Source organism: Macaca fascicularis, chromosome 1 (genome assembly GCF_037993035.2).
Source record: "Macaca fascicularis isolate 582-1 chromosome 1, T2T-MFA8v1.1".
Taxonomy (NCBI): Eukaryota; Metazoa; Chordata; class Mammalia; order Primates; family Cercopithecidae; genus Macaca; species Macaca fascicularis.
Window position 1 is genome coordinate 166,540,542 of NC_088375.1, and position 22,890 is coordinate 166,563,431.

The window sequence follows — 22,890 nt, forward strand, 5'->3', positions numbered from 1 at the left end:
ACCAGCCTGGCACCCCTTGCTCAGCTGTGTGTAGTCAGGTGTCTTCTGTCCCCTGCCTCTCCCAGGGCTATTGCTCTGCCAGTGACCTGACCTTTCCTGGCCCAGTCAATTAAAATCATTTTTTCTGAGTCTTAGAATTCCTGTCACCCCACCATGATAGGGACATCTCAGTTACCTTCTTGGGAAGAACCTTCAGCTTCCTAAATGTTTGCTAGAGTTGCTATACGAATACTACAGACGGGGTGTCCTAAACAACAGAAGCTTATTTTTTCAGTTCTGGAAGTTAGTCTGAGATCAAGGTATCACCAACGCTGGTTTCTTCCGAGACCTCTCTCTCTGGTTTGTAGATGGATACTTTCTCCCTGTGTCTTCACCTGGTCTTCCCTTTGTCTGTATCTGTATTCTAATCCCCTTTTCTTTCAAAGGACACCAGTCTGTTGGAGTGGGGCCCATCCCCAATTGACCTCCCTGTTACTTACTTCTTTAAGAAGGCCCTATCTTGAAACACAGTCACATTCTGAGGTTCTAGCAGTTAGAACTTCAATACATGAATTTGAGAGTTTGGGGGAGATATAGTTCAGCCTGTAACACCAAGATTTTACCCCCAAACGAAAAAGTTGTATTGTGTTCTTCTCCCACTTGCAGTTACTGCCTGGCGCTAAGTGTCTGGAGGTGCTTTGGAGGTCCAGGGACAATGGCTCGCTCCAAGGCTGGAATAAATGACCTCTGGGGTTGACAGGCACTGAGAGACTGCTGGACCCAGGGTTCCTAACCCTGCCCACCAAAGCCACTCTGCCCCATCTCCCAGAAGGGATCCTCAAAGCTGAGCTATCCCAAGGCACACTTGTTTGCTAACTGAGGGTGTTTTCCTAAATGCCAGTGGGGAAGAACACCAGTGCCGACATGCTAGGCTAGACCCAGCCATGCAGAGCGCAGAGGAGCTGCCCTTGCCTGCACCGGGGGAATGTTTGGTGGGTGTTTTGAGCACTTCCTACATACCACATACTGTTCTGGGTATTTACTTTCTTAAAAAAAAAAAACAACAAAAAAAAACAGGCCAGGTGCAGTGGCTCATGCCTGTAATCCCAGCATTTTGGGAGGCCGAGGCGGGTGGATCACAAGGTCAGGAGATCGAGACCATCCTGGCTAATGCGGTGAAACCCCATCTCTACTAAAACACACACACACACACACACACACACACACACACACACAATTAGCTGGGCATGGTGGCATGCACCTGTAGTCCCAGTTGCTCAGGAGGCTGAGGCAGGAGAATCTCTTGAACCCGGGAGGCGGAGCTTGCAGTGAGCTGGCTCGTGTCACTCCACTCCAGCACTCTAGCCTGGGTGACAAAGCAAGACTCTATCTCAAAAAAAAAAAAAAAAAAAAAAGAAGAAGAAGAAGAAACCTACCGTTCACCATTTTATCATTTTTTCTTTTGATTAAGATCTTACTGTGTTGCTCAGGCTGGTCTTCAGCTCCAGGGCTCAAGTGATCCTCCTGCCTCTGCCTCCCAAAGGGCTGGGATTACGGAAGTGAGCCACTGCGCCAGCCACACTGTTTTGTTCTTTAACATGACAATCAACACCAAAAATGTAAGGCAGACATATTCTTAAACAGTCCTTTGCATGAAAACAATTTGGCTTTACAAATACTACACTTTCCTGTTTTTCTCATTCTGCTGTGAACCAGAGACTTCATTACAAAACGTTATCATTTGAACTTAGCTTTGAAGGTGAATAAGAGAGAGGTTCGTGTGGGCCTAGGGAAAATTCCACAAAAAAGGATAGGTCATGAATGTTCTGGAAAGAACATAAGCTTTGGAGGTAGACACAGATGGTTTGGAATCTTGGCTCCAGCACACATTGTGTATGACCTTGAGAACAAATATGAACTCACGGTGTGGGAGATCCCTGGCTTTCACACTTGGGCAGTGGGGTGTTAATTTGCATTGGTAGTGGTGAGAATGGAGGTAGGTAGTCCTTATTAACATTAGAAGACCTCTAGTGGTACCTCTGATCTCTCAAGGAATCTGCAGCACAACCTCAGAATGAGCATAGCAGTTGTCTTTTTTATTGAAGGGGCCACAGATACACAAGCAATTGTCATTAAAATGCTGCCAGTCCTAAGAAGCAGTCTCCAGTGCATGTGGCTTTCTTCGTCCTCATTAGGCATTCCAGGCAGTTACAACCAAGCAGCAGCTACACACCTGTGGATGTGACGCCACACATATGGATGCATTGCTGTAGTCCTTTGGGATGAAATCTGTGCCAGACATTGGTCTCATTTCACAAGGTTAGGAAGAAATAAACCGTCATCCAATTGTTAATGAGCTGTGATGAATTGACATCATAACCAGGGAGAGAAATTTGAAGCATTCTTTTCTTTTTTCTTTCTTACTCTTTTTCACCCCAATAAGACACATATCACATTTTCAGAAGGGTTGTTTCTTGTCTTAGATGGGAAGAGACTTTTGAGCATGTTTGTGCACTGAGCAGCAGGAGCCAAGAGAGGGGGAAACTAACAGATGGAGCAAGACCTTGGCAGAAGTAGGAGGTGATGGAATTAGGAGGCAAGTGGAGGGATCTCCACTCATTCTATGTTACTGCCACGTTCACACACCCATTCCCCAAGGAGGAACAGTTGGCCTTCAAGGTACAATAAAATCACATGTGAAACATAGATTTTGGTGCATGTAGTCCCATTGATCTGGGTCCTCATCCAGCACAGTAGAGAAATTAATTATGCCACAGTAGCTTCACATCATACAAGGAAACACAGGGCATGCTAAACCCCTAACAGTGCATATGGCCAATACTCAAAAATAACAGCTCTCCTGTCAGTGCACTGATTTATATGCTATAAATTTGTCAGATACAAAAGCAAAGTAAATATGCTAAACAATTTATTCAAATTATTTTATATGTGTTTTTTTTGTTTTGTTTTTGAGACACTCTATCACCCAGGCTGGAGTGCAGGCACGATGTTGACTCAATCCAACCTCCGCCTTCCGGGTTCAAACCATTCTTCTGCCTCAGCCTACTGAGTAGCTGGGGCTACAGGCACGCGCCACCACACCCGGTTAATTTTTGTAATTTTAGTAGAGACAGGGTTTTGCCATGTTGACCAGGCTGGTTTGAACTCCTGACTTCAAGTGATCCACCCCCTCAGGCTCCCAAAGTGCTGGGATTACAGGTGTGAGCCACCGCACCCGGCTGTATGTGGATATTTTTAACCGTAACGCTCTGCATGTGGACTTCATACCTCACTGGCATTCTCACTGGCTGGTGGAAACTTGAATATTTAAGAAGAGGCAGCAGAACCCAAAAGTTGAGAGCCTGCATCCTGGCACCTATTTATTTGACTCCCACATCACAATTTAGCAGCTTGGGCCTTGGGCAAGTTACTTAGCCTCTCTGTGCCTCAGTTTGTTCATCAACAGAATGGGAGTGATGGTAATAGTGCCTCTGTCTGAGGACTGCTATGAGAATTAAGTGCATTAATATTTGTACAGTATTTAGAACTGTGTCAGGCATGTGATAAGCATTATAACATAGATATCCATTTAAATAAAGAAGCCAAAGCAATTCTGGCTGTTTTTTCAAGCGATCTGTAGGATCATATGCATATTCTAGGATCTGCTAATTGGAGTCATATTTTAAGTTTAAAGAATTAACATCTTTGGTTCAAACTTGAGTAGAATTACTCTCTAGTGTCTATTTCTAAGAAGTCCTCAGGGAAAGGGATTCCTTAGGTAAACGGCTATGAGTGCTAATGGGTCCACTGGGGTCATCAGGACTCTCTTTGAAATTTTGATGACTCACACAGACATGCAGATTATGAAACTGGCTTTGAAGTTCTGATGGCTAGCCCAGATATGCAAATCCAGACATAGCTTTGACTGAGAAATGTGAGGCTTAGACTGCTTGTGCTTGACTGAAGTGTGGACTAGATGTTGCAGCAGTGAGAATACAAGTTATTGGCCTGGGAGTAGTTGCTCATTGTACAAGCAGTGGTTCAGCTTGGCCCAAAGTAGCCCAGCTAAAGCCTCTCACCAGCCTTACTTGGCATCTGTGCTCTGGCAGATGAATGTGGATGTGCCGGAGGCTGGACTGATGCCCGTTTAATACCTTCTCTACCATAGTCCTGTGGATTAGACCCTTGCCAAAACAGCCCCAAATGCCTTTAGCAGTCCTCTGCAGCAGCCAATGAGCCTGCTTCTGAGGCCAGGGAATCTCCTGGGTAGAGAGCTTACAGGGTGGCATTTAATAATAGGACTTTGGGAGGCCGAGGCGGGTGGATCACAAGGTCAGGAGATCGAGACCTCGGTGAAACCCTGTCTCTACTAAAAATACAAAAAATTAGCCGGGCGCGGTGGCAGGCGCCTGTAGTCCCAGCTACTCGGGAGGCTGAGGCAGGAGAATGGCGTGAACCCAGGAGACGGAGCTGGCAGTGGGCCGAGATCGCGCCACTGCACTCCAGCCTGGGGGAGAGAGCGAGGCTCCGTCTAAAAAAAAAAAAAAAAAAATAGGACTGATTTTGCTGTGCAGCCACAGAGAAATGGGTCTACAATGAGAAACTAGTACTACGTGGCACACGTGAAGGGACCCAGCCAAGCAGCCCGCTGGGCCAGTGGGTGGGAGTGACCTCTGGGCTTCTAAGGCCACCAGATTCATTGATGCCCAGCAGTTCTTAAATTAGCGATAAGATTATTAGTCCTAAGTGTAGGGCCAAGGTTTCTTCTAAGTTATGGTGTGGCATTTCAATGGAAAACAGCATTTAGTTACTTAATTCTGTGCTTTAAATTAGAAAAACTTCAGTTCCAGAAAACATGATACATATAATCTGTGCACAATATAAAAATCACGGACACAAGTTTAACTTTCTGTTCCCCAGCACCCCTCTCCACAAACATCTGTGCGTGTATGCACCCCCACACACAGTCAAACTGAGCGTGGTTGTGATTTCCATTTTCCCTTTGTGGTTTTTACGTTCACTTGTCTTATGGCAGGTAGCAGAGTTTTCGAGGTTTCACTGAGAAATTTTTTTCTCCTACTAATTTAGAAAAGTCCAAATTATTCCATTTTAGCAGTACACTGTCCACTGATAATGAGTTCAGAACACTTGGGGCAATCCTGAGGGCAGAAGAAAATTCACAGCACGTTTCTGGCACTGTTTTTTTTCCCGGAGAATAAAGCCTCGCATTGTTGCTAGATGTGTTAGATATGGCTCCTTGCCCAATCTATGGATAGATATAAGCAGATCTTATTTGCCTTCACGTGATGTAGGTGCTTTGTAGTTTATTTTTTATTATTTTAGAGTCAAAGTCTCACTCTGTCACCCAGGTTGGAGTGAGTGGTGCAATCGTAGCTCACTGCAGCCTAGAATTCCTGTGCTCGAGTGATCCTCCTGCCTCAGCCTCCTGAGTAGCTGAGGTTACAAGTGTGAGTTACTGCACCCAGATAATTAAAACAAAAATTTTTTTAGAGACAGGGTCTCGCTCTATTGCCGAGGATGATCTTAAACTCCTGGCCTCAAGCAGTCCTCCTACCCCTGCTTCTCAAGTAGCTGAGATTGCAAGCCTGAGCCACTGCATCTGGCTCCTGTTTTGTAGTAAATTATTCACAGCAAATGTGTTGGTGCCTGACGGACCCATCCGTCGGGAGGTGTGTTATGTTGGTTTAGCCCATCACATCAGTCTTGGCATCAGACATTCCTTTGCCAGCTCTTTTGTGAGCCTACTCCTCAACCCAGGACAATTACCTTGCCTACCTCCCAGCTTCCTCATCTGTAAGGCTGGCACGTTCATACTGCCTACTTCAGAGGGTTTCTGCGAGGATTAAAGAAGATCACTTACAAAGTGATTAGAATAGCGTCAGGCACAAAGTAAATGCTCATTAAATATTAATGATTACTATGAATAATATCAGCAGTGAGCTGACTCATGTATCTTCATAACTGTCATCTGGGAGCCAAAAGTGATATTTTTAAAAGTTCTGCAAAGCCCAAGTGAACAGGTTTGGAATTAGCCCTTGTTCTGAATGTTGTGTGCCCTGGGTTTCTCTGTGTGCTCAGAATGTCAAAGAGGGCTAGCGTCAGGGCAGTTGTCCATGAGATGAAACCCAGCTTGCTTCTCCTTCCTCCTTGAACACATCTAACACAGAAAACCCTGTTTCAGGCGATCTGGGTGTCCACAGTGGGGAAGAACTCCAGCTCACCACCACTATCACCCATGTGGACGGACCCACTGAGATCTACAAGTTGACCCGCAAGGAGGCCCAGGAGTAGGAGGCTGCAGCGCCCGGCTGGGACGGTCTCTCCATACCCCAGCCCCTCTAACTAGAGCGGGGAGCATGCCAGAGAGAGCTCAATATACAAACGATTGCCTCGTGGCTCTTAGCTGTGGTTTCTTGGACCAGCGGCATGGACATTTGTCAGTTTGCCTTCTGACGGTAGCTTTTGGAGGAAGATTCCTGCAGCCACTAATGCATTGTGTATGATAACAAAAACTCTGGTATGACACATTTTCTGTGATCATTGTTAATTAGTGACATAGTAACATCTGTAGCAGGTGGTTAGTAAACCTCATGTGGTAGGGCGGGGGGTGTATTCCTTGGGGGATGGTTTGGGCCGAATGGGGAGTGGAATATTTGACATTTTTCCTGTTTTAAATTCTAGGATAGATTTTAACATTCTTTGCAGTCCCAGTCCAAGGTAGGCTGCTGTCATAGTCTTCTCACTCCTAATCCATGACCACTGTTTTTTTCCTATTTATATCACCAGGTAGCCTACTGCGTTAATATTTAAGTTGTCAATAGGTATGTGTCCCTGTTTTGTGGCATAATATAAAATAACTGAATTTCATGAGAAGATCTATTCCACCGGGGTATTTCAGCTTTGAAACCAAATCTGTATATCTAATACTAACCAATCTGTTGGATGTGGGTTTTAAAAAATGTTTGCTAAACTACCCAAGTAGGATTTATTGTATTAAATGACCTTTGGGTCTGAAAAGCTTTTTTAACCTCTTGCTTAAAACGCGTCTTATTTTGATAAGATACTTCAAATAGCCTCCAAAAGTGTAGATCCAATCATTTAAATAAACCTGTATGTCTATGCATATGTGTACATGCATACCCCCTCCTGCTCAAACTCATACACATGCATGCAGATTATTTTCCAGGTTGGACCTAGGGGTGCGTTGTTGATTGGGAAAATAGGTTTCTGAAAAACCAATAGACTTGATCATCAAATGAAAGTGTTTTGGGATAATATCTATTCCTGGAGAAAGGGTGACATTTTCTGTCCTGTGTGGTTAGCCCCCCTAGACTGGCAATGGATGCTCATGTGTGTGACAACAAAGGTGGGGAAAACATCACATGCTTTAGAAGCAGAGCTGTCTCCTGCCCTATTCAGACTTTCCCCAATAGCCTTCTCATTGTATTTTAACACTTGCATTGGAGGTAGCGGAGAGAAGGAACACTGTTTCCTGTCAAAGGTCTGTGATTTAAATCTGACCTGGCTATTTCCTCACTTATATTCATAAACTTTAACTGCTTACTGGGGTCACAGTGAACATTTCAATCAGTTCATGTATATGGAAGTGTTTTATGAACAACAAGCCACATAAATGTATTTTTCCTGGAGTCTAAAACCAGTTTTATGAGTAACTTGTTTTTCAGATGCTGAGGTCTGGAGGTCTGGGGTACAGTCATGTAATTCACCACTCAGCATCCCTAGCCTTCCTTTTCCTGACTTTGGCTTACAGCATGGTAAGCAGTGACAGCAGAAAATACTTTGACTTTGGCTCTTCTCTCTAGACCTTTTCCTAATCTGGTAGACACTGGGTGGTGTACGATCCTGTACACTCAATATCCATTTACCAATCAACCCCTGCAGTGCCAGGAATCAAAGGGAGCTGTGCCTCCCAGTCTAGCAGGGAACTCTTGTCCCAGAAGATGGAGGGAACGTTTCTGTATCCCCTGGGTTAGGAAAAGGACCTGAGAGAGGCCTTAAAGAAGAAAGATTTCACCAGAGCCAAAGGGCAAAGGGATCAGCAGTACAAAAATCACAGAAGATGCAAAGCATGGACAAGGTTTGGATAAGGTCGGGGATCAGGCCTGGCTGGCACATAGGAATGGAAATAGCAGATGATGAGCCCTGTGCACCTGTGAGCCAGATGGAGAAGGGTTTTTAATGCTGCAGTAAGTTACAAGACTTAGCCTCAGATATTAGGCAGAGAAGTGATATGATCAGAATGATCACTGGAGCCTGCAGAGGCTGGACAAGCCCAGAAAAGAGATCACAGAGACTGGAACCAGGACAGTAGCAGAGGACCTGGAGGAGAGGATTATTTTGGAGATAAAATGCACAAGGTTTCAATGTTCTGGATGTGGGTTGCACAGAAAGTAAGATCAGAGTCAAATTTCAGGCCGTCGCTGGGGAAGGGAATGGTGGGGTTTCGGACAGAAAGAGAGATTCTCGGATGACGAGTGTCAGTGGATCCACTGCTTAAAGTTCTCTAAGTAGGAGCCCACTCTAGCAAGCTTAGCTAAAAGACAGACTCTACTAGAACTTTCCTAGCATATATGAAAGATCCATGGAAGAGTTAAATTAACCAGGAAGATGGGAAGTGGGGCAGCTCAAAGGGCCCGTAGCACCAGGAATCCATGCACCTTTCTCTCACAGAGCAGTACCATTCACTGCTGAGTTTTTATCCAGTTCTTGTCTCTCTCACTTAAAAACTAGGAGCCTTAGGCAGGTGGCTGTCCCTGTGCCAGTCACCTGTGACCAGGAAATCAGGTCAAATGGCTGCTTGGGGCCCACCCTATAGATTGGTGTCCATCTCCAAAGAATGGAGAATCCATTTTGAACTGGGCAAACAATCAGGAAAGATCTAGCACAGTGGCCAAGATGACGAGTTTGGGTTTGTCTGGGCTGGGTTTTAAAAGCCATCTCTTTGAGGAAACGATGAGCTAACAATTAGAACTGAGGGGTCCAGCAGATTGGGCAGCCACCACCATTGAGAAGAAGGAGAAGGACAACTGGGCAGAGCAGCAAGACATCAAGCAGATGCCCACCAAGAGTAGTGAGCCAGACATGGCTATATTTGATAGGAAAGGGGAAGCAGATAAGGTAGATAAATCAGAGAAATGTGGGGTTTCAAAGAAAGAACCAGATTCACAAGGAAGAAGAAAAAACAACGTTAGATGTCCTGAGAGGTTCAGCAGCATTTAAGGATCCAAGTCTCTTGGATTTGGTGGTTTGGATTTGTGTGACCTTCTTAAGTGGCAAGGGCAGAAGGTAAAGTAGAGCAGAGTCAATGGGCAATTGTGATGGGAAGGAAGGAGGTAGAATGGTTGCTCTGAGAGGAGCCAGAATAAAGTGGAGGCTTGTGTTTTTTAGTCTGCAGAGAAGTGAACTAAGTTTGTAAACCTGAAGGGTGAGATCCAGCCATGAAGGAAAGACAATGAGGAGCTAATGTAAGCCACAAGCAAAATCAGAGTTTTAGGACCAAGAGTACAAGTTGATGAGTTAGCATTGAAGGAGTGAAAGGACACTTTCATCCTGAGACAGGAGAGAAATAACAAACGGACAGTGGAGGAGAAACTTGAGGTCCAAAGGAAGGGGGTTGCAGTATGTCCCCTGGCTGTTCTGCGTTCTCCATCAATGTGTGGTGGATGTTGGAGTTTCACTAAAGAAGTCTCAGTTTCAAGAATGCAGGTTGGATGCAACCCATTTCAATCAGTGGAAAGAGAAGTGGAACTCCAGAGGTGAGAAATTGCTTTTATTAAGGACCATCAACCTAGAGACAAAATGTATTATTGGCCATGTAAACTAGTTTTATACATTGTCATAATAAACATTTTTCAAGCAGCTTTAAAATATATTATAGGAAAAAAGCATAAAATTTTCCAGGTCTGTTTTTAAAAAATAAGAAAGTTTACCAATACATACAACAGACAAATAAGATTCAATTGCTATATCAAATAGAAAACAAAATCAGTTTTATGTTGGTTATCCCAATGGATTTTCACTATATATTATTCCTACAAGAAAATGTCCATAGTAATGAAGTAAGTGGTTCCACATGTGACTGCCGAGGGTGGTTTTAACCATTTCTCAGAACTGAGATAAAGCTGTCTAACAATTCTGATGCCTGAGTTCAGCCTATAATCTCAGAGCTGATGGGGCCCTTGGAACTCACACCCCTGGGGTCCCAGCAGGTAACTTTGAGAAGTTCAAGAGAAATGTCAGGGGAGGTTGGAGGACCTCCCAGTGTTCACATGGTAGTGGCCACACCGTGGTCTTGGGTCTCATCCTCACCTTGGCAGTTCTAGAAACTATATCTACTCTTTCAAATTGAATCAGCTTCCAAAGGCTGAATGGTAACATTGGGGAATCTATAAACTAGAATTTCTGTGTGATCTTTTACAGTAAAGAATGCACATATCTTGTGGCTCCAGCATCGTAGACTTCCTCCCTTCCTATTTGCAGGTAACCATGGAGGCTAAAAGAGGAAATAGAAGGTTTTTGGTAGACAAGGAATAAATGCACAGATAAATTGGTATCCTTGGAGGAGATAATGTCCTAACCCTGTGCCTCCAAAGAAAATATACACAGCTCCCTAAAAAGCGCCTAGCATAGTGTGGGAATTCAATCAGGGAGAGTTGGTGAGTGAGTGAACATACTTGACTAATCCCCATCTCTCTCTGAGGCGTGACCCTGAATTATTTGGGACCCATCTTCTTGATTCAAGCTGACTCATCAGGATGTCAGTGTAGTTGGTCAGGCTCAACTTGCTGGTGCATCCAGACATTCATGATCCTGTACTTTGTCTTCTGTATTTCAAGGCTGTTTTTATCCTGTAGTGCTCCGGGAACCATCTGACTGCTGCAGGCTTGCTCTCCATCACATTTTGATACGTGATTGATTTTGTTGTATGAGAATAACTTGGTTTCTGAGATGACATTAGCAACCCCTTTTCCACTGACATCGAGGGGCCTTCTAAGCATGTCTTGAAGTGTTCAGAGCTTGCTGTCTCCTGTGACAACACACTGATCTCTCAGGGAAGAATGCCCTTTGCTATTGAGACCAGACCTTTCCTTTGTGACTTGTACTTATTTGGATTGATGGAACTCCTTTTTGTAGGGCCTGCCCCACTCAAGTCTTCCCTTCCCCAGGCTCAGCATCTCAGCTCCTGAACCCCTCCTCCAGACATGGTTTCTAGAAAGTTCTCCCATTACTACTTACCTGTTAACTGCATCCTAGCTTCCCAATGTTCCAAAATATGATGTTCAGATGGCAGGACTGCTCCAGCTGGCACAGATTAGTGTGAAAATGTCCCTTCCTGTACTAGGGCTTGATGTTCTAGGAAAATGGTACAGGATTTTTAAAAATACTCACTTCTTACTTTTTTGCTTCTCATGACCAAGTAACCACTAAAATATTTCGTTTTAAAAATTGATATTACCAATACGTTCTCTGTATTCAGCAATATTTTTGACTTAATGGCAGAAATTTACATATATCCCTGTTACGTATTTTTTCCTCATACCCCAGTTAAGGGACATCTTTAGCTTTTAAAAAACTACAGTTTGAAATATAAGGAAAAGCAGTTAAGTCTTTTCCAAGTACAAAGCGGATTGGTTCCAATTGCTAGAGAATTTACAAATATATTCACCTGAGGCCAGAAAAACCTCCTTTGGCCTAGGCCTCTCTCCTTTGTCAAGCTCTCTCCACGAGTGTGCACGTGCGCACACAGACACACACACACACACAGAATTTAACAGCAGTGATGTGTGTTGTAATATGTAACTTTGTAAGTTACATATTTCCCCCCAATACCACCTTCTCAGTCAGAGTAGAGATCTTACTTCATGAGTAAAGTGAGACTCAGAGAGGTGAAGTGACCTGTGCAAGGTCACCTATTACAGTGCCAGAGTTGGAACTAAAGGAACTTCAGTCTCTGAACTTCAGTGTCTTTCCAGTAGCATATTTGCAGCAGAAGAGTCAAGAATGTTGTGAGCTGTAACTCTCACTAGAAGCAAATGACCTTATTGGGAGATGTTAGTCCGGCCTTAAAAACAAGCTCTTCACCTCCATGAATGGTAAGCGTCTGCCCTCTTCAGGCCAAATCGAGAATGTCATCTATCACTGAGCAAATCCTCAGAACCCAAGTCAGACCTTGCTTGGATCATAGCTTTTCAGTAAGTTCTGGTCCTGGCTCTGTCTCTAACTCTTGCTCTGGGACCCTCACGGAAGCTACCCACCTCCTCTACCTCACCTGAATGAGATGATTTCTGAAGTCCTCAGCAGCCCTGATTCTAAGCCTCATAAGAGAGAGTTAGGTGTTCATGGCATCCTATAGCAATGGTAGACGCCTGAGGCAGATCTGCTGTGAGCCATGTGCTGGCATCGCAGGGGTGGTTTATTAATCTTATTTGGACAGCCCCTTCTTATAACTTACATCCTTGCCTCTTCTGAGGCTCTAAGCTCCCCAAGGTGGCTCCTGTATCCAGAAACCCTTTGGCCTTCCCTCCCAGTTAAGCAAGATCTCTCTTCAACCCAGGGATGCTGAGAGATTGAAAGTGAACGACACACAGAAACAGCCCAGACAGGAGTTCTTTCTATAGCACTGTGCTTGGCTAACTTTCTTTACACGGAGCGGGCAGGATTTTTAAAACAGCATTTGTGCCTTTTAGCCGGGGCTTCTCCTAAAAGCAAACTCTGGGACAAGGATTTGTGTGCAAGTAGCTGGCTTGAAAGGGGATCCAGGAAGCACTGAGGTGGCATGGAGAAGTGAGGCTGAGAAGAAGGGAATGCAAAGAACAGCCACCAAGGGGCACTGCCAGGGGCTCTGCCAGGCTGTGAGGAACACGCTGCAGAGTTGTCCCCTGGGGCAGAGGAAGCTGTGTGAGAGAGAGCCACTCACTCCCACCCTTTGTAGGTAGAGGGCCACCCCCAGGCTCTTAGCTACTTGGAACTAGGGCCAGCTTGAGGAATATGGGTGAGGCACCCATGGCCTCTGCTACATTGTTTTTAATCTAGTCTCAAAAACAGAATGGTCCTATTGCAGAAACTCTGCAAAAATACATAAAAGAGTAAGGAAAAACATGTAAACTTTTTACAATTACTCTATCCAGAGAAATACTGTTAAAATGTCAGCATGTTCTTACACAAGTTTTTCATGTATATGCAGATTTATATAAATTAGGATTATATTAGACATAGAAAATAAATTTCTGGACAGTTATATAACCTGCCCTTTTCACAATATATCTAGGAAATCTTTCTATGTTATGTTGTCTGCTATAACATGATTTTAATGACTTTACTATTATAGTCTCTAATAAGGATGGTTCATAATTTTTACTGGACATTTCAGTGGTTTGCAAAGTTTGACTATCACAATATATGTTGAAATGAGCATCCTTGGATAGAAAGTTTTTGTACATCACTGATTATTGCCTAGTATCAATCCCTAAGAGCTACTGGGTTAAAGATCAATTATTCATTCAATATGTTGAACATCTAATTTGGGGCCAGGTGCTACTTTTTTTTTTTTTTTTTTTTTTTTTTCCTGAGACGGAGTTTCGCTCTGTCACCCAGGCTGGAGTGCAGTGCTGCGATCTAGGCTAACCACAACCTCCACCTCCTGGGTTCAAGTGATTCTCCTGCTTCAGCCTCCTGAGTAGTTGGGAGGCGTCTGCCTGGGATTACAGGCGTCTGCCACCATGCCCAGCTAATTTTTTGTTTTTAGTAGAGATGGGGTTTCACCATGTTGGCCAGGCTGGTCTCGAACTCCTGACCTTGTGATTTGCCCACCTCGGCCTCCCAAAGTGCTGGGATTACAGGCATGAGCCACCGTGCCCAGCCAGGCCAGGTGCTATTCTAAGCATTTGGGCAGATCAGTAAACAATGTCCCTATCATCGTAAAGTATATTGATGTGGTAAAGGAAGGCGGGAGGGAGGAGGTAATAGGTAGTACGGTGATAGCAATGAAGGCTACACAGAAAAGCATTTATCATGGACACCTGTAAGCATACAGAGCCCTCCAGAAGTGTGCCAACAGCAGAATGAGAGAGCCTGTGGCCCTGCATCCTCACTGACACTATGTAGGTTTGAAATTTGCAACTTCAAGATGCAGAAGTTGAATTTCGCATTTACTTCACTACCAGTAACAGTGAGCATGTTTCATGTTCCTATGACTTGATATTTTTAGGTTGTCAGTTCAGATTCTTTACCATTTTCTTGAGTCTGATTTAGTATATTTAGCCTTTGCCTGTTACATGGGTGGCTCAACTTTTCTCCATTGGTCACTAGCTTTTATTTTGATTTGGATGTTTATCAGGATATAGAGCTTTTTAATTTCTATGTAGTCAACCTGTACATTTTTTTTTATAGTTTCTAGTTTTGCTTTCATGCTTAAAGAAATATCCCCTAAGACAATAGGTCACCCATATTTTTTCTAGTTTTAAAAATTCCCCTTTTTAGTTTTATTTTTAAAACTCATCAATTCATATAGAATTTGTTTCCCAGCTGGAAGATCAATTAAACATTTTTTCCAGACGGTTATCCTAGCATGATTTTTTGGATCATAATGGGGAAGGAAAGGATCTAGCAAGCTGGGAGATCATGTCACCGGGTGACCCCCGGAGCAGTGGTGAGGCTTGGGTGTCGGAGCCATCCCCATCCACACGTGGTGCCAGAAGGCTCCAGCAAGACCCAGAAGCTCCCTAAGAACTCATCTCCGACTGCCAGTGAGGGTCCTGTCTGTGACAAAGAAATGTGCCATCGGGGGAAGATGAGCTTTCACTGCAGCACAGAGGAAACACGAGAGCTGCAGGCAGGGGCTCAGTGAGCCGAGGAAGAAGTCAGTGGCAGTGGCCGCCTGGCCAAGGTCCCTGGAGCTCCCAGGGAGCTGCCCTCCAAAGCAGCCTGCTCCTCTGTGCCACAGTGCAGAGGAAAGGTGTCTGGGGCCAGAAGCTGATGGCTCTATTGACTGGATGACAAACAGGGACTGCATGAGCCTCCTGTTGGCAAAAGAGAACGTGTGTGATGAGGCTGTATAATGGACAGCAGAAGGCCTTGGCTGGGACTCCAATGTTACCCCTAATTGTTGTGTGTTCTTGGCCAAGCTATAGTACCTCTCTGGGTCTAGAGTTATCAAATTACATGTTTTTTTAAAAAAATTACACTAGGTTTAGCAGCATTCATTGGTTGGGAAGAATACTGTGTAAGGATCTACTCTAGATGTCATGGTTTGCAGTACAAGCTGCAGTTGTACAGATAAAGTTTGGGAGTGTGTACAATATACTAGCTTGATAAAGAGGAATGAATGTAGGGGCAGTGGGAAATATGATTAGAGAAAACGGAGAAAGGAGGAAAAGCAGGGATAGTGAAGGGAGGGAGGAAGGAAGGAAATTGAAAATAAATTGAGAAGAAATGGAACCAAGATTTTTTGTGAGTTGAATGCCTGACAATCATTCTAACCTACACAAAGGTAAGTGGGAGGGGTCAGGACCAGTCGTACAGGTACATGGCAACCTTTTATTTCCCTAACTGACTCAGGACGGACAGTTCCGTTAGCCTTGAAAATTAAAACCACCCTTGCCCACAATTAATCAGTCACAGCTATTTGCTGCCCTCTGCTGGCCAAGATAAATAGCTGCATTGCAAAAGACTTTTATCTTGAAAGAAATAGATTCACCCACCCAACAACTGTTTATAGAGCACCTATTAAGTACCAGGCACTGTTCTAACACAGATCAGTAACCAACATAGACAAAGACTCCTGCCTTCATGAGGCTTAACAGCAACAATAATATCTAGCATGTAGAATCCTTGTTACAGACGTGCCAGGTAGGATTTTAATCACTTGATATTGATCAGCTTCTTTAATCCTTAAGTGAATCCTATGCGGTAGGTGCAGTTGTTGGCACAGAGGTTGGGTGATTTCCCTAAGGTCACACAGCTAGGAAGTAACAGCCTGGTTCAACTCAGCCAATTTAGTTCCTGCTGCACCTGTCACCAGTGCGTTCTGATAGATGCATTGCCCTTCCTGCCCAAAATTTTGTATAGATGGAGCCATTATTAGACAGAAAAGCAAAAACACTGGTCTTCTGGCTCAGCCACTGTGTGACCGTGAGCCTGGCCTTACCCCGTGTGGTTGTCAGAGGAGTCATCCATCCCTGTCCTCTTCCTCCCTCCCTGATGCTGGCCCTGGGACAGGAGGGTCAAGGAAGCCAAAGAAGGCCTGAATCTCCAAGCTGCTGCTCCTGGTCCCGGTTGTAAGGTCCTGTGAATCCTGCTTCTCCAGCTCAGCGTTAATGGGCAGGGAGCAACCTGGAAGTTAATGAAGAAATGAGGGACTTCCCTGTTAGGGTGAGTGCTCTGGGACAAAGGGACAACCTACAGCAGGAGGACTTCGGGACAGCTGCAGGGGAGAACTGGCAGCTCCCAACCAGGAGGTGCAGAGCTTGCTGACCTCCAAGGTGAGCCATACAAAAAAATGCCAGCGACTGCTGCCAGGAGGGAGAGGGTGGAAGACTAGTGGAAGAGAGCAGCAAGGGAGTCCTTGGAATTATTTAGAAGCCCTTGATTGCTATTTGTTCATTTAAAAAAAAAAAAAACATGCCTAACCTCATACAAAAATGTTAACTTTATAAGGAGAGAAAAACATTTTAAAGTTTCATTTGAAACTGCCTTCAGAAATTTGTTTTTAAAAAACAAATTTAAAACAGTATTCCCCCCTCATAACAAATGTCCAAGCAACAACAAGAGTAATAGCTGCTCTTTACAAAGCACTGGTAATGTGCCAGCACCTCACAGTAGTCACAGGATATAGGTACTTTCATTTATACCAATTACCAATGAGCATGCTGGAGCTCAGAGAGGTTGAGTGACTTGCCCTGTGTCACACAGCCGGCACTCAAGGCTGTGCCCGACTGACTTCATTATCGCCACCCTATACTTTGTCTCAAAGGGAGGGAATCTTAAACGAGTGAATTGGCTCTAGGCCCCAGGGACTGCCTAGTGAATAATGGTGAATTCCTAGTGTCATCCCAAGAAGCAGGGGCAATTTATTCTTGGGTTTGTCTGACCACACAGTAGAGGTTCCAGCTTCATTACTGGGGTTCTAGGCATGTGTGTTGGTGCAATTTGGAAGCAACAGATCTTCTTTGTGTCCCTGAGAGAGGGAGGGTGAAGCCACCTCTCACGTGATCTGGATTTGCCATCCTGGAGCAGCCAGCCATAACCCCAAGGAGCCCCAGAGGGACCTCCTGAAAAGCGGTCACTGCGTTGAAACCCAAGGTGCAGCCCATGTCCGGGTGTGGTGGGGTGGGGGGTGTATCACTATTTTCAAAGACGGAGACCCAGGGAAAGAGGCCTGTCACAGGCCACACAGTGGCTGTAGACCAGCATTGTGAGAAGATCCCAGGCCTTACAATCCAAGCTTAGTCCTACCTGCAGCCCAGCACTGCACTGAGCCTTCTATGACTGCCCCAGAGCAAACCAAGTATCCCCCTCCCAGACCCACCACTGAGGTCACTCCAGCCTGTACCTGCCCAATTAGGGCTGCTTCAACCTACGTGGCACCCCCAAAGGGGGTTCTGTGTTCTTGCTTTACCCTGTTCCAGAAGGAATAAGCCCATGGTGTGATAACCGGAAGTTTTGCTAAGGCACAAATTTGAATTTTGCCCACTTCTGGGATGGGGCTCTGAGCAAGTCCCTCAGCCTTGGGGGGCCGGCTAGGGGCATAAAGGGGACCAGTGGCCACTCCATCATCTGGTCAGTTTAGTCTGCACCAGTCGTTGCCTGTCACCTAGGTCTCAGAAGTCACATTCAGCATGAAAGGGATCAAAACGAGGAGCCAGCTCTGTGCCACAATTTCTGCACCCTCAGAAATGAGGATTATACCACTTAGCATTGCTGTTGGGAACATATGAATTAGGACATCCTTGGCATATAGTAAGTTTTAAAGTGATCTATCATTGTCTTTGCTATCATCATCATCATAGATTGTTGACACCTGTGGTATATAGCCCATGACTTTCTTGAATCCCCCAAATGACAAAGAATTTTTATTTTGGCTCCTAAATTTCTCCAAATGACACATTTGAGATATAGAATCCAGTGTTTTCTGTATATATCCTCCTTATGCCACAAGTTAACCAGTAGTTGGCAGTCTCCGAGTCCCCTCTATCTTTCCAGCCCTCCAATCCTCACCCTATCCCAAGCTGAGACCTTGGCCCAGAGCCCCAGCCTGGCAGTAGGCATGATTCAGATTTGTTCCACAGCAAAACTGCCAGTTATCACCCCATGGGCTCGCTCCATCTGCAGTCATTAAAGACAAGAAAGTTGAATCTGTGGATGCCAGAGGGTCCACTACAGGTTTCTCAAGGTGTGTTTCACAGGATGCTGGTTCTGTTGAGCGATTGCAGTTGGGGTTTGTTGTTGAGCCATCAAATACATTTGGGGAGCATTGGGTTTTTAAGCACATTTCTTTCTGAGGAGGTCTCAGTCTTTAACATGCCACCTTTCTGAATCGGAGGCACGGGGTGTGCTCTTTCTCAAATGCATTTTATCATTCTGCTCCGTTTCACTGCAGGATAGCTGCTGGGATTTGGTGTCTCGTAGCAAGGCTTTTCAAGCCTTTCCCTGCACACAGTTCCCCTGGGATCGTATTATAAAGTGCAGTTTCTTACTCGGAAGGTCTTGGGAAGGGCCTGAGATGATGCATTTCTAAAATGCTCCCTGGAGGTGCCGATGCGGCCGCTCCACACACCAGACTTGAACAGTGAGGCTTGGGGCAGTATTTCTAAGAGACGTGTCTGCCAAGACTGCTACCCAAGGGGCTCCCGTGCCATCCCTTTTACAGCCCTAACACCTGCCAAAGTGCTTGGACCATATGAAAAACAGACTTGGCCAGAAGCTGGAGTGGAGGCTCATAAGGGCGGAATTTCTGTCTGTTTTGTTCCCAGGTATATTTCCAGAAACTAGAACTGTGCCTGGAACACAGAGTGGCTCAGTAATTACCTGGGGAATGAGTACATTACTAGGGTCATTCAGCAGAGAGATGCCCTTTTCCAGGCATTTTCTGAAACATTCACTGTTGTGAGTGGTGGTGGATTTGAGTCCAGGACTTCTGCAAACTCACCAAAGGCTTTTAAAACCATCCAAAGCATCTCTTTCTCAAACTCCTAAATCTGACTCAACAACGTATCTACAAGGCCTCCACCTATAAGGATATGGATGTTTTTACGGCCAGGCAAGGTTGGGTGACTCAGGATATGAGTAAACCCAGAGCTTCAGTCAACATGGTCTCAGAGTGACAGATGGAGAGAGAAGGCTTCCTGTGGTGGGACTAAGGAGCATGGGCCTCAGGCTGACCAGTGTCCCCAGAATGAAGCACTTTCTTTAAGATGGGGCCAAAGTATTCCAAGCCAAGTTCATGGGCACCTAACTAAATGAGGTGCATGGATGCGGCCTCAACCTTGTTCTGATGCTCTCACTGCCAACCTAGGCAGGGAGCCAAATTCCTTGCTCTTTAACTGTTTGTTTGTCTGTTTGCTTTGATCCAAGAGGACAGGAAGAGAAGATTATTTGTTTCCATGGTAATTGCTTGGCATGATTCTTAAGTAGAGGAGCCTGAAGAAGTCTTCTCATTAGGTTTCCACCTTCAAGGAACTTAAAATCTTCTTAAGAATCAAGGTTCCCAATACATGAACTGTGCAGTCAGTGACCCATGGGAGGTACAAGGACACTTTTCAGTAACTCCTGAGTGGGGGCAATTGAGAGGGCTTCCCAGAGGACTGAAAATGAGCCAAGTCTTGAAATAGTTGGATAAAAGGTGAGGGGAAGGGAAGAGTATGAGGGTGTGGAGATGCAACTTCACAAGCATTATTTGGGAGGCAATGACTAAAGTAGCCTGTTTAGCAGAGTCTGGGGCGCAGTGAGTAGAAAAGCAATTTGGAACCGGAGTATACACAGCACTGAATGTCAGGCCATGGAGGCTGGACACCTAGGCCCATTCTTTAGAACTAGAGCCTGAGAAGTAGGTGGGACCCACACATTTTGCTTTTGGGTTTAGGCAAGCACGGGGAGACAGCCTCCTGAATGAAGCCAAGAGTAGACTGCTGAATTGGTAGAGAATGGGAGGGTCCAGCTAGTAGGTACTGTTGTACAGCTAGCGCACTGCACAAGAGCACCTGGCCAGGAGAGCAGCAAGTAAGGACAGAAATACAGTTCTCACTCCTCTCATCAATCTACACACCCTAGCATGGGCTGCCTTCTCCCAGAGGGACTTCTCTGTCCGCAGAGACATCTGCACAGGCTGGTGCTGACCCAGTTGGCTCAAGCCACAGCCAGAGAATGTTTTCTCCTTGTGGCCAAGGCATTTTCTTAGAGCAATGAATACTGTACATTCCCAGAGTGTCCCAAGGAGGGCACTGCTTAGCTTTGAACAGAACGATAAAGCACTGCAGGCACGGTTCTGAGAACGCAGTTAGTACAAGAGCAAGCCAGTTTTCTGCTCCTGCTGGCTGTCAGAACAAGGGGGCAAATGGTTTGAAATAGTACACTTCAACTGAATTCAACTAAATCTTCGGCAAGGTAGGGTCAGCCCCCCAAGCAGGACGTGCACAAGACAGAGCATCTCATCTGCAGCCCTAAAGATCCTAATGTTTGGACAGCAGTCATCTGACCTGTGGGTTTGGGTGGAGACCTGCATGCTTCATACAGTATCCAAATGTTTCCCAACCCACCAGCAAACATCATGTATATGTAGAGAGATGTAGAGGGCTCGTTCAAAGGACTGTTAGAGATGATGCTTCTCAATAGGGGCACACTGGCATTTAGGGTGCAATTGTCTCACACACTGGAGGATATTTAGCCAGCAGGGTCCCCCAGTCCTTGTGACAACCAAAAAAATCCCTCCTCCATGTTTAAATGCTCCATTGGAAAGGTTGAATCCAAATGAGAACTGAGCAGCCCCTCTCTTTACAGAAAAGACAACAGGCCCAGTGATTTGTCCAGGGCCACAAGGCTAGGGAAGAAAAAAACAAGAATTAGCACCCAGGTTGCCCACTCCTTACCACTTGTCACCAGCTTCCCCACCAGTGTGGTCCTTCTTTCTCCCAGCCTTGGTTATTCTCTAGGTTTCTGCATTGAAACCACAGAACATACTAGAACCAAATGATACAGGTTCATCTATGGTCCCCAAAGGCTTATATAAAGCTGTCCTAGCTCAGGCTACTATAACAAAAATACTATAGACCAAGTGGCTTAAACAACAGACATTTACTCCCTATAGTTCAGGAGGCTGGAAGTCTTAAGACCATGATCAAGATTAATCTAGACATGAATTCTTTATATTTTCATTTATGTTACTTTTTGATGATATTTGTGTAGTTGATTTACCAATGTTTTCTTTTTTAATGGGTACTTTTTGTGTCTTAAAAAAATTCTTTAAATAAATTCCAAGATTATAAAAATATTCTAAATTTCTTCAAAAAGTTTTAAGCCTTTGCCTTCCATATTTAAGATTTTGTTCTATCAAAAATTAATTTTTGTATATAAGAGAATAAGGAGCTTTAATTTTTTTCTATATGGATAACTAATGCTCTGAGCACCATTTATTGAATAAGCCACTCATGATCTATAACATAATATCCTTTATCAAGCAAATAAATATACACATACATATACATACACAAACATATATACACATACATATATACACACATATACATATATATATATATGTATGTAGAGAGAGAGAGAGAGACAGAGAGAGAGACAGAGAGAGAGAGATTTTTGGGGGTTTCTTAGTCTGTTCCATTGACTAATTTGATTATCCTTACCTCAAAACCATACTGTTTTAATTACTTTAGCTTTCTAATAAGGCTTGAAATATAGAAAAGCACATACCTTCATCCTGCTTGTCCTCAGAATGTCTTGGCTCTTCTTGGACATTTGATTTTTTATTTAATGCAATAATAATGTCACTGAAATTATTGAGACTTTTATTTTCTTTGCAGAAAAATTTTAGACTACTATTTTATTTAATGATTATAAGGCTATTTAGGTTTTCTATTTATTCTCCAATTGGTTTCACAAGTTATATTTTTCTGGGCATTTTAAATTGTTTCCAATGTATAGACATAAAGTAGTGTAGATGATTCTTACTATCTCTTTTGGCACTTAAAGTATTTTTTAAACTTCATTTTAAATTAAATTTTTAAAAAATCTTTTTAAAATTTAATTTTGCCTATCTGTAGATATGTTCCTTTGTTCACACATATTTATACCTTCACTTTTCTCAATCTTACTAATCTATTTTTAACAGTCTTTTTAAAGAACTTTTGATTTGGTAGTTCTTCTCTATTTTATCTTTAATTTCTATTGTACTAATTTATGCTCCTTACTGTATTATATTCCTTTTTTTACTTTTTGTGTTGTGTTTCAATGCAAATTCAGTTGATTCAATGATTTCCCCACCGTCAATTTAGGATTTGGTTTTCTTAGTTCTGATAACTCTGTTATCAATTCTTCATTTATATTCCATTTTCCAGAAGTTTGTTGCTGGTGTCTCATCTCATATTTTGCCCATCCTTGTGGGTTTATATGATTGTTTAAAATCCCTTTGCTGTTGTTTTAATAAGTTTGGGGAAGGGAGTAAAATTAGCTGTATGTGTTCAATATATTATCTTTATTTGGAACTTATATGATTATTGATCCTTCTTTCTTTTTTTTTCTTGTGCTACATTCTGTTTAATTTCTTCAACTCTATTTTCTACTTTACTAATTCCTTCTTCTGCTTTTCAATAATAACCTTTTTCATTTCTATAAGTTATGTTTAAGTCTTTTTCAAATCTACCATTT

At 43.9% G+C, this 22,890-nt stretch overlaps 1 protein-coding gene across 6 annotated transcripts in view; it reads left to right on the forward strand.

Annotated features, from left to right (window-relative positions):
• Positions 1–22,890, forward strand: part of WLS (Wnt ligand secretion mediator) — a 135,574-nt gene that overhangs the window by 101,564 nt on the left and 11,120 nt on the right. For 3 of the 6 annotated variants that reach the window (XM_074004106.1, XM_005543065.5, XM_045369108.3), the window contains one exon: positions 6,182–7,123. The exons of the other annotated variants lie outside the window; for them this stretch is intronic. In XM_074004106.1, coding sequence (XP_073860207.1) covers positions 6,182–6,291 — 110 coding nt within the window. In that variant the 3' untranslated portion in view covers positions 6,292–7,123. Of the gene's footprint in view, positions 1–6,181; positions 7,124–22,890 lie in introns of those variants that run through there. 6 annotated transcript variants of the gene reach the window in all.